Source organism: Habropoda laboriosa, unplaced genomic scaffold, assembly GCF_001263275.1.
Source record: "Habropoda laboriosa isolate 0110345459 unplaced genomic scaffold, ASM126327v1 scaffold718, whole genome shotgun sequence".
NCBI lineage: Eukaryota > Metazoa > Arthropoda > Insecta > Hymenoptera > Apidae > Habropoda > Habropoda laboriosa.
Window position 1 is genome coordinate 671,317 of NW_017100942.1, and position 12,837 is coordinate 684,153.

At 37.2% G+C, this 12,837-nt stretch overlaps 1 protein-coding gene across 1 annotated transcript in view; it reads right to left on the reverse strand.

The window, feature by feature from the left end:
- The window catches only part of LOC108577639 (protein neuralized), a 145,940-nt gene extending 134,012 nt beyond the window's left edge, over positions 1 to 11,928 (reverse strand). Inside the window, exon 1 of the mRNA XM_017940817.1 lies at positions 11,739 to 11,928. Within this exon, the coding sequence (XP_017796306.1) occupies positions 11,739 to 11,772 (34 nt within the window). The 5' untranslated portion in view covers positions 11,773 to 11,928. The remainder of the gene's footprint in view (positions 1 to 11,738) is intronic.
- Between the last annotated feature and the right edge of the window lie 909 nt (positions 11,929 to 12,837).

Sequence of the window (12,837 nt, forward strand, 5' to 3'; positions counted from 1 at the left end):
TCGCCGCCGTTCGTTTCGTCTTCATTTTTTATTCACAACCCTTTCATGTCTCTCTTTCTTTTTTTCCTTTTTTGCGTTTTCTCGTTCCACGGTTTTTCTTTCTTTTCGCTGGTCATGCTTCCGTCTCTGTAAATCTATGAAGTTTCTTTATGTCGTTTCAACCGCTAGCTTCTTCTTTTTTTTTTTTTTGTTCCTTCAGGTAGCGGGAGACTTTTATTTTGCGCTGGGAAAACGGCGAAATGCAAACCGCTGGAGTAATGGACCGGTTTTCAGGGTTGTCTCGTGGAAGGATTTTATTGGACTTTTACGTGGGACGGTTTCGGGAGAACATCGTGTCTTGAATTCTGTTTTATTTGGGTAATTGACGGTTTTTGGGGGTTTGAGATTTGAGCGATGATTCAATTTGATTTGCGTTGGGAAACGGAGAAATGTAAAGAAGACGACGAAGAAATGAAGTGTTTCTCAGGGTTGTTTCGTGAGAGAATTTTATTTCGTTTCGCGATCAGAGAATTCGATACTTCAAAACATTCTGAAAAATGAAAAAAATTGATAGATAGAAAATTTGATTTTCGCGTTAAAAATTTTCAGAGAAATAGTTTTTTTTTTTAATTTAAGATAGCGAACGACAATTAAATTCGATTACCCTTGAAGAACAGCAAGAAGCAAACCTGACACTGAAGATTTGCTTTTACGATCGCGAGAAGTCGATCGCAAAATTATCAAAATATAAGAAACAAGCACACATAGCTCCAGATATTTCGAAACACTCCGAGAAATGAGAAAGATTGGCAGACAGGAGGGGTGATACCGCGATGAAACGAAAACGGAACGAAACAAAACTAGCCGAAGCCTCTTTATCTATCTTTGCGCGTGATTATTTAACGCGATATCAAAGGATGTTAACGCTCGTATTAAGGAAAGCGGATGGCAGACGGAAGTAGCAGACGGCTTCGGGGACGATGGCCCATATGAACACGGAAATACGTGGTGTTGGCATATGCATAGTTGAAGCACGCGTCGCGTACACACGTGTCTGCCTTCCTACGTGAAATACAGGCCTATGTGCACGCGTATCTCTAACGCGATAGATATTTTTGGAGCCGAGATACCGCCGTTTCTTATACCGATATGTCCGCCTTTTAACTTCATTGCACGCGTCTTATGGTCGAGTGCCGTGAGAACGTGTGTAAATCGTAGCATTGATCAACATTTCTGTACATTCTGCGGTTGATCTATAAAATTCTTAAATATAAAAATTCGTAAATTCTTCTGTATTTTAATCTTGAGTTCAAGCAATCAATATCAGAGCAAAATTGCAATATTTCGAATATCTCGATTTCTGCAAATTTTTGAATTCGAAAAAAGGAGATGGAAGGATCTGAATTTATTAAAAAAGAAAACTATATTTTACAATCTTCTATTTATATTAAGATATTTTTCTTATCTTTAAGAGGAGGCTTTGATATTAAAATTAAGATATTCTTCTTATTTTTAACACGCAGCGAATTTCTCGATTATTGGAAAATTTTAGAATTCGGAAAAAAGGCTAATCGAAAAATCTAAATTTATGTAAAAAAAAAAAAAGAACAGTGTTCTGTAATCTTCTATTTATAGTATATTACGATATTTTTCTCACTTTTCACACCCGACGAATTTCTCGATAACCCAAAATTTTAGAATTCGCAAGAAAAGATGGAAAAATCTAAATTTATCCAAAAAGAAAGTAATAATTTATTTAACAAACGCGGTATTCCACACCTGGCATTTCCCCTTAAACGACTCTAATTGTACACGACGACCATCACAGGCTCCAGCGATAACCGCAAAGAAGCAAAACAGGTGTAGGATCGAAGATAAATACAATGTAGAAGATACAAATAAAGGTACAAAGTATGACAAGGTAAGAAATTCACGTGATAAAAGACGATTGAATGGAATCCTCGGCTCGTAAAACGAACAACCTTATCTTCCCGCATGCGAGAACCGAGAAGCGTGCCATTTTTCACGAATAACGCACGTTGCACGATGGCTTGTATTTCGCAGCGGCTTCGAGCAAATGAGACGAGGTTTATCGACGAATGATTTTGATCGAACGGTGCGTGCTTCGCGCGAAATCGTCCATTTCACGTGGATCGAAATGACGGAAACAAAACGTCTCGCAGTTTTGGTACTGATCACGGCTTCGATTTCTGCCATTCGCGTTAGCCTTATTTATTTACGATCAACGGATTAATTTAGACCGCTTTCCGGCCACGAAACGGAACACCGAGCCCGTTAAATGCTCGCGCAATCCACGGATTGCAAATCGATTCGACGTAATCACACTACCGGCAAGCTTTCTATGTGTTTTGCTTAGGTAAGTGGTAGAAACGGGTTGAGGAACGAGGCGAGATAATTGCCTCTTTCTGGAGAAACTGTCTTGGTTCTGTTGATTCTTAAAATTGAACTGGGACACGCAGCTCGTAAATAGTTTCTTATTTACATGTTTCTTCATTCAAACATGTGACGAATTCTTCGAGAGAATTATTTTAAATAACTTTAAATAAGTAATTTGTCTTTTTGACAAATTTGTTTCGAGTACTTTTTTAAATAAGTGATTTCTTCTTAAGATCTTAATTATTAGGATTACAAAGTAAATTAAATCCTTCACTATTTCCTTGGAAATTGGTTAAATGAAGTTACTTTTGCTTTTTTTATGCAAAAATGAACTTTTTTAAGTAAGTTATATTTTTAGAATAAAGTAATTTCTCGTTAGGATGTTAATTAATAAGGATTGCAAGACAAATTAATCCTCGATTTCTTCCTCGAAAATTGAAACAAAGAACACTGTGAACACGATCTCAAATTTCTCCATCATTTCAGCAAACTTACCCACAGTTAACGCAATTTCCACCAACTCTGCAACGTTCCCAATACCCAAAAATCCAAATCGATCGAATCTCCAAAAAGTCCACCAAACCGAAGAATCTACGCTCAACTCGAATTTCTCCAGAATTTCAACAAACTAATCCACTGTTTACGCGATTTCCACAATTTGCAACGTTCCCAGAGTGCTACCCTGATCGCAGCCTTCAGCCCAGCTGGACAAAGGATGTCGCTCAGGTGATTCTTGCACAACGAAATCCCCTCTTCTCCTGGCGAACTGGCTTTAAATCGCGACCAGAGTTTTCCAGGTTTTCTTTACCAATTGCACAAAAGGGCGGTTTAAAAGGCAGCTCATTGTACAACATGGAGGCTCCACAGCCTGAGATCAGCTGGGCCGAGTTACGTGGGAGGATCTCTCCGCCAGCTGAGATTTATAGATTGTCTTTCTCTCCGTAGGAAACTCCAACGACGGACACGCTAACCAACCAGTCGAAAACACCGTGGTGAATCTGGGAAACTTGGCGATCGAGCGAAGCAATGCGGTCGAAACGCTCGAGATTGTGCAAGGCACGCGGGTCTCGAGACGAGAACGTCATCGGTCACGAGGGGATTTCAGGTGCTCGGAAATCGTAAGCTGTTTGGCACTTTGTGTCATGGAGAAATTTACCACTGTTCCACGATACTTTTTCTTATTATTATTATTATCGCGGTTTGTGACGAATGTCGCTGATAAGGGAATTTCGAAAATTTCGATTTTTTTGATACTTTGCAGATGTTTCTGGAAACCTCAAATGAAGAAGCAGGAAATTTTTTTTATCACTGTTCGACGATACTTTTCCCTATTATTATTATCAGATTTTATGACGAATGTCACTGATAAGAGAATTTCAATTTTTTTTTAATTTTGCAGGTTTTTGAGAACCTCACTGAAAGTATCAGGTAAATTTTTTTGTCATGGAGAAATTTACCACTGTTCCACGATACTTTCTCTTATTATTATTATCGTGATTTGTGACGAATGTCACTGATAAGAGAATTTCGAGAATTTCAATTTCTTTTTAATTTTGCAGGTTTTTTGGGAACCTCACTGAAAGTATCAGGTAAATTTTTTTTGTCATGGAGAAATTTACCACTGTTCCACTCTTATTATTATTATCGTGGTTTGTGACGAATGTCACTGATAAGAGAATTTCGAGAATTTCAATTTTTTTTTTAATTTTGCAGGTTTTTTGGGAACCTCGATGAAAGTATCAGGGAATTGTTTTATATCATGCAGAAATTTACTAGAGTTCGATGATACTCTTTTCTCCTATTTATTAGATCTTTTTTTTATTATTATCATATTTCATGACGAATATCATTGAAAAGGGAACCTCAGTAACTCAAAACTCCTGATACTTTTTAAACTCTGCAGATTTGTAAAGGACCTCAATAGAAGTACCACACAATTTCTCTTTTCTTGCTACTTGCTGGTTTTTCAGAATGAAAACACCCTTTAAAGATTAACTTCCGTTTTCCTATTTTCCTGCACATTTCGAAAACTACAGTAAATACAAAGAAATTATTGCATTTTAAATTTCATAACTTTTTATATTACATAAATAATAACAATTCTTTATAATCATACAAATAATTCAATTGGATACTCCAACAATTTTCTTTTCCTAACACAGAAGTATGTTACCCTTATTGGATTATGGGAGTTGCTGGTTGTTAAATAATTAACAATCCTTATTTTAAACTATAAACTTTTATTAGACACAACGAAGGTGTGTATTTGGTTTTAATAATATGTTGTGAGTGATGGCGTGTATGTCGTGTGTTCGTTTTTGAATTTTTGTGAAGGATCTAGGATAGACATGATATATGGGTGATACTCGAATCATCTCGAGATTAGGGAAACGAGCGGGTCACAGAGAGAAACAGGGAGTAAAACAGTAGAACCGCGTTGTTAATGACATAAAAGCGTGCGTGAGGATATTCGAGAAGAAGGATAAGAGACCATTGATCAGCTTATCATTATTCCTTTTTACGTGCCTTTATCGTTATTGTGTAATTATCGCTATAAGATATATTGCTATTAAACTTACTATCACGTGTTATTCACCCACAGAAGGTTCGCTTTTCTACTTGATGGTAAGAGCACTGTACACGGACTGAGAATGCTCCTACGAAACGACCTAATATTGCCTACGACCCCGCTTGGGGCCGAAGGGCCTTTTGTCACGTATCAGAAACATTTAAATCTTTACTAAACAGAGGTGGTAAAGCTAAACGTAAAGCTATGTATACTTCCTAGTAAGGCTTTAGATTAATTTTTGTTATATCTAACTGACTGATAAATCTAACAAGGACTGAGAATGCTCCTACGCAACGACCTAATATTGCCTACGACCCCGCTTGGGGCCGAAGGGCCTTTTGTCACGTATCAGAAACATTTAAATCTTCACTAAACAGAAGTGGTAAAGCTAAACGTAAAGCTATGTATACTTCCTAGTAAGGCTTTAGATTAATTTTTGTTATATCTAACTGACTGATAAATCTAACAACTCTGTAAAATGTGAAAAGAACTAAGAATAAACACTAGGCTAAACAAAGTAATATACCTGTTACGATACTCTGTGTAGCTACAAGTTCAATTTAATTTTCTAAAAAAGAAAAAAGACGAGAGAGACTAATAGAACTCTAACACGAAGAGATATACACTTGATCGATCGTGAACATCTTCGGTGAACTTCTTACTTCGTTCCCTCGACTTCACGGTCCAGTGACCAGCTGTAAAACTTCTCGTCGCAGTTAATAACGAAGTTCCCGCAAACTTCTGTGTGCATTTAATTTCGCTGAAAAAGTTTTGCAAACTTTCGCAGCTACTCGCTCGAGGAAATGTGAAAAATTCGCGCATACTATTATGTGCGATTTCTCGTTAACGACTCGTGCGATTGCATAAACAACGAAATGAAAGTTCGAACATTTGCATAGAATCTGATAAATGCAGAATTAATCAATTCTACGAAAAAAAAAAAAAAAAAAAAAATTCAACACTTTTCTTTTCATTTTTACACCTTTTTTTATGTGAAACGTTAAAACTGAAAATTCTTCTTTTGATATTTGTGAAAACTTCATCTCACAATTAAAAAATTCCAAAAATAACTCGCTCGGAGACATCAGAAACGGCATAAGTCTTAACTAACCTTTCATAAACAAGGAAAAACTATTTTTCTTCTTTGAAAAATTAAAGACGGTAATTTCGTTCAAAATGGTTACGAAAAGTGTGCGTTTTTAGCAATGTAATTTCCTTTATCAATAGTATTTCATGATTATTCTGCTTCAATTTTGATCACTTATGTCGTTTCTGTATTAAACGACACGATTCACCGAAAACAAGTACAAAAATTGAATTCTAACGCAAATTCACATAACCACACACGAAACTATCATTTCAAACTAAGAACCCTCATAAATCAAGTATTTAATCGTCTTAAGTCCAGACTTGTAGTGTTTCTGCTCTCATTTTGCAAATCACCATCCCTATTTCACGAGACCTGCGCTGTTTCTGTACTCATTCGATGCGTTTAAACACGAACAACACGGTTCACTTAACAGCCCTCGTGAAACCCCGAAATTCGGTAAATAATTTTCAAAAAAAGTTAACTCATTAACCACTTACACTTAAAATTTCTTACCAATCGTTTAAAAAAATGGAGCCTAATTCAGATCAACCTGCCCCAAACCCAGCTAAAAAGAACTATCCCCCAAAATAATTTCAAAAGATCAACGACCACGCGAGACCAAACTACTCTAAATCGATTAATTTCACTTTCAGTTCGTCCAAAAAAAGAAAAATTTCACAGCAAGTGTTTATACCGAACACGTCGATCCAAAGTCAACTCTAAACAGATCAAGCGAGCTAAGGTGAATCAGCCTTTAGGTTCATCTAACTACGGAAGGTTAAAAAGTGTCTTCTATTACTTGTTGCCTATCTATAAATAATGGAACCGGTGATAAAATTACACCGTACAGACGGTTTCGTACCGCCACTGTCCCCGGTCAAATCGGTTTTCCCGCACAGTCGGAATTAAATTTCCAGATTCATTAGCCCCCGTGGCGCGTCTCGTGACGCACGAGACGGCTCTCTTTTAACCCTTTCTCGCTCTTGCCCTGGTCACTCGGTCTCCTTCACTCTTGGCTACTCGAAAATGGCCACACGCAGCCGGCATAGCGTCTTCTGGTATAAATACATATGAGAACTGGGTCGCTGCCCTGAACCCCAGTCGGTGCATCGTCTACGAGCTTTCCTTGTCGTTCCCCGGAAGTCTTACCTTTGACCCCGTCCACGTTTCCGCTGGTAATTAGTCAGCGAGCGCCGCGAACGTATTATTGATTATGTTAACGCGCCGGAGCTTGGAGACTTTTAAATTCCTGCATTTTACTCTGGTTTCTTCTTTCGCTGCCTTCTGTTTCGCGTTGTGTCTTCGTTTTCTTCGTTCTTCCTCTCTTTGGTTTCGTCGGGGGTGTTTGTACTAGGTGTGGGAAAGTAATTCGGTTGGTTTCTTGCGGAATTAGTTTTCATGGAACTTCTTTGGAATGCTTCCGGGTGAAGGAGTCAGGAGAAAATATTTTGTTCCTTAAGTGAGTTGCTCCGAAAAATTTCTAATTTCTTCGTGATTCTGTTAGACGAAGAAAAAATCGCGAAACATTTCTTTTGGATAAAAAAACTGGCACAGAAAAACGTTTCTAATTCGCTTGGATGAAAATTCCATGAAAACATTGTGAACCAAAAGACCCTTTCTTTAGCCGAGGCGTTCCGGAAAACTTCTAATTCCTTCCTGATTCTCTTAGATGAAGAAAAAATCGCTAAAAAATTGATTTAAATGAAAATACGCACAAAATAAAAATTTCTAATTTCATTCTAATTCTCTTGTATGAAATAATCTCGAGAACAAAATGTACTTGTCTCATACTATGGACGAAAAGGCTCCTTCTTTAACCGAGTCGTTTCACAAAACTTCTAATTCCTCCCTAATTCTTTTGAATGAGAAAAATTGATTCGAACGAAGATACTCCCAAAATAAAAATTTCCAATTCAATTCTAATCCTCTCCTACGAAATAATTACGAAAAAGGATGTATTTTTTTTCATACTACGGACCAAAGACTCCTTCTTTAACCGAGTCGTTTCACAAAACTTCTAATTCCTCCCTAATTCTTTTGAATGAGAAAAATCATAAGAAAAATTGATTCGCACGAAGATACTCCCAAAATAAAAATTTCCAATTCAATTCTAATCCTCTCCTACGAAATAATTACGAAAAAGGATGTATTTTTTTTCATACTACGGACCAAAGACTCCTTCTTTAACCGAGTCGTTCCACAAAACATCTAATTCCTCCCCTAATCCTCTTGAATTCGAAAATAAAAATTTTTAATTTCATTCTAATTCTTTCACACCAAATAATTACGAAAAAGAATGTATTTTTCTGATACCATGGACCGAAACACCTCTTCTTTAAATTTCTAATTCTCTTAAATGGAAAAATCGCTAAAATATCGATCTGAATGAAAGTACTTCCAAAATAGAAATTTCCAATTCTCTCCAACGAAACAATTCCAAAAAAGAATACACTTTTCCCACACAACAGACCAAAACACCTCTTCTTCAACCAAATCCTTCCACAAAATTTCCAATTCTCTTAAATGAAAAAAAATACTCCCAAAATAAATATAATTGAACTTAATCGTCCCACAAAATGTCTAACTCTCTTAAATGAAAAAAAATCGCTGAAATACTAATTTAAATGAAAGTACTCCGAAAATAAAAATTTCCAATTCTCTCCAACGAAACAATTTCAAAAAAGAATACACTTTTCCCACACAACAGACCAAAACACCTCTTCCTCAACCAAATCCTTCCACAAAATTTCCAATTCTCTCCAACGAAACAATTTCAAAAAAGAATACACTTTTCCCACACAACAGACCAAAACACCTCTTCCTCAACCAAATCCTTCCACAAAATTTCCAATTCTCTCCAACGAAACAATTTCAAAAAAGAATACACTTTTCCCACACAACAGACCAAAACACCTCTTCCTCAACCAAATCCTTCCGCAAATCTTCCAATTACTCCCGAAATTCTCTCGAACGACAAACCTTAGATTTCTCTGTCGACATGGACGAAAAAGACCCCCTCTAAAATCGACGTCGCGTGACGTCGATTAGATAATATTATAGCGGCTACCGCAGCAGAATTTCTGTAGACCTGTAGTCGCGGTTTTACAGCTCCGAATCCCGAGCCGTGTGTCTGCCATATGACAATAACATCTGTGGCCCACGCCAAGGTACGCGTACTACCTGCGCCTCGCGCTACCACGTACCATCTTGCAAGCCCGACGACCGTACGAAACGAAATCGAAAGGTGTTCCCGGTGGTGGTGGTGGTGGTGGTGTTGCTCCTGCTGCTGGTGAACGCGGCGAGAAACGCAGCTGGCAAAATATTTGTACAGAAGGGAAACGTCTCGTTTCGCGATTGTCGATTAATTAGCACGGCTGCTGATCTGTTTGCACCAATAATTCGCGGGGAAACGGCCGGTTCTATTGCGGAATTTCGGGGGAGAAGCTTTGAGTCTCCTTTCCAGGTCGAGATGTACGGTAGCTGGGTGTTCTCACGAGAATAAGGTACGTTTCGACTGTTCTCTTTTTTTTTTTTTTCTTTTTTCGGGGGAATTTGCGAGTGAAATTTTTGGCGGGAGTTGAAGAATTTTGGGGGGGAATTTTGGAAGCACTTGTTGCTGCTTTGACGAAATATTTTGGAGGTTTATGAAGGAGTTTTTCGTTTTTGTTCAGATTATTAAGTTTGTTTTTTTTTCTATTCGTGGTTTTGAAAAATTCTTCGATTTTTTGGTACGAAAGGCAATCTTGAAGAGAAAATAATTTTAGGAACAAGTGCTCCCATTTTGCTGAAATATTTTGGATAATTTCAAGAATTTCTTTACTTCCTAAAGATAATAAAAATTTAATTCTTTTTCTATTGTATTATTTTGAAAAATTCTTTGAATTTTTTTGGAAATTTTTCGTTACAGAGAGTATTCTTCGTTGAGTTGAAAATTGGAAAAAAAATGAGATAGATGATATTGTGTGAGTAATATTTCTTTGAAATTTTGCGATAATCCCTAATCCACGCGAAGTGATTCTTCAAATATTGGCTCGGTTAACGATTACATTCCAGTTTTCCCCATTCTAGTATATTCTTTATTGTTTGTTCATTTCGTTATGAATACTGGGACAGTTAGACGTGGTGCATTGTTGATTTTTCGTGGAAGGATGCTGCAGAAAAGTTTGACCAAACAATTATTTAAATCTAATCGATAATTGTACAAATAGTAACAGTTGAATTATGCCATTGTGGAATAAAAAGGTGAAAAAAATAACTAAGAAAACAGAAACTCATTTATATTTATACAACTTCTTTAAAAATTTCCTTATTTTACGTTAAAATTGATAAAAATTAAATATTGGTTAGAAAATTGCAAACAGAAATGGACTTAAAAGAAAACAACTAATGAAACATGTAAAAGGGACTGGGTTTGAATGAAAAACTACTTTACTTATTTACTTATTTTTTTGTTTAATCAAATTTCCTTGAAAGATACTAAATTTCCTTATAACTTAACGATCAATTTTTAAATATTTTTTATTACTCTATTTACACTTTATAATGTTACAAAATAGTACGTTTCCATTATTACCGACGTGGTTAATTACAGCTTTTAGTTTGTGACAGATGTCGCTTATGTACGGCAGCCCGAAGGAACGCGTCGGTAAGGGTAGTATACTTTGCAACTCGAAATAAAGAATCAAATATGAATGAATCTTAGAAAAATTAACAATCTTTCTAATCTATTGCAACGTCGCTAATAATATTTATTTCGTTTAATACAATTTCTTCATACGTGTCACATAAAACTAGCGAGATATTGATAGAAAATTTCAACGAAGACGTAAACAGTTACCCTACTGTACAAGGAAGCATTTGTACTGCACTTGAAACTACCATATAATCCTACAATTACTATTATCCACGGTACAACGAAAAAGTGAAGCACTTAAAAACTACAAAAGTCATTCATGACCAGCGATTATAAACAAACTGTCGGTCGTTCTCGTTCGTCTCACGAACGATTCGATATCTGTGGAAAATTACGTAAAAATTTAGATAATTCAGGACAAGTAGAACGATTTTTAACGGATGAGAAAGCAAATGCAATAGCACGGCCTGGTATCGTGGACGTGTGTACAATTCGAAGAATTTGTGCAGCGATAAGAAGAACAGGGCAAGAAACTTTTCGACACCGATCGAAAAACTGGGATTTAAAAGAACGCTATTGCCAATAACGATCGCTTTGCGCAGATTCGACCACTGCGGCAGTTAAATCAACAATCGATGACGGCCAAACAGAGGACCGTCGAGATGACGAAAGAAAATATCGTCGCATCTGTGGAAAAACAGACGACGATACGGAACACGGCAGTACGTCTCGTGTAACGCGATGAGATGGTATAAACGAATACGCGAAACGATTCCCACGATCGCCATTACATCGATGTGACCAAATGACATAACCTCAAAGCAAGCGTGATCGACGAATCCCGAATGAAACTGCCGCTTATTTCGGGGAAAACACAGTCACGTCGGAGAAGGTTCTCGTCGCAAACGACGCAATGCCACGGAAAAAGTCAACGAAACTTGCGCAGGAGCTGGCAGCAAAGTCAAGAGCCCTCGCAGTTGACACATGTCAAGCGTGCAGTGCAACTCGAAAAAACGTCGGGGCGGCCAACAACACACAATTACGAATACGGATGTAAAATCGACACTCACCTCTCTGTCCGGTGTAGCTCGACGACTGGCCCATTATTCTCACGCCGACGGCGATGGCAAGCACGAGATAAAGCACTCGGTGATCGCGGCGGGCTCACGTGAAAAAGCGGATGCATGAGTGCGTGAAAGACCGACACATTTTTCGAAAAATACTATCATATCGTGTACCCGCAGTGTCGCTACGACAGAGACGAACGGCCGCTCCGAAGCAACCAAGTGATTGGCCCGCGAGCCGGTGCGCATGCGCGACCCGCGTAATTTTGAATTTCATCCCTGTTCGCTGCACGTTTTCCACGGTCTCGTTTAATTTCGTATTAAGAGTGTCCGCGGGATACCAATGCTAACTACCACGTTTGTGTGTGATTCACGAGGTAATATAACGAATATCAGTCGAATAGAATAATCGTAATTCGCTTTGTAGATTCGTAGAGATGTTAATTAGATACTTTTCTTTCGTAGCTTTTGATGTTTCTACAAGGTGTTTTAGGCAAAGTGTTCATATTTTTTGTAGATACTACTATTCGAAATATTGTGTAGAAAAATTTGTAACAGAAATTAAAAAATTACAGGATTTCCTACGTAGATGTAATAGAATTATCGAAATTTCCACCTGGAACACCTGGCATGTAATCATCTGATATCAATATGCACGCACTGTACCGTTCGATAATCTAACAATTGCACGAATCTAACATTTCTCCATTATTTATCGCACTAATGATTTATAAAATTACACAATTCCACCAATCACGTTTAAACTTCATTATTCCCTCACACCACATTAATTACCATTTTCTTCCTATTATTTCCAACATTTTCCATTTTCACAGAAGCACCTACGGAGTCTAAAAAAAATTCCCAAACTCCAAGTTTAACAATTTATTATAAAACGGAAGATTTCACACATAACGAAATGAAAGATCTCACATGCAACAAAATAGAAGAAATAAAACACAAATTCTCAAGTTGGCAGCCCCGCTGTCACCCCTAAAAAATCACTTAAATTCCAAAAAAGAAAAAAAACTGGAATAAGAAAAATTACGAAAATCTTCAATTTCCGTATTAATATTTTTTAATTAGCCACATTTTAACATATCAA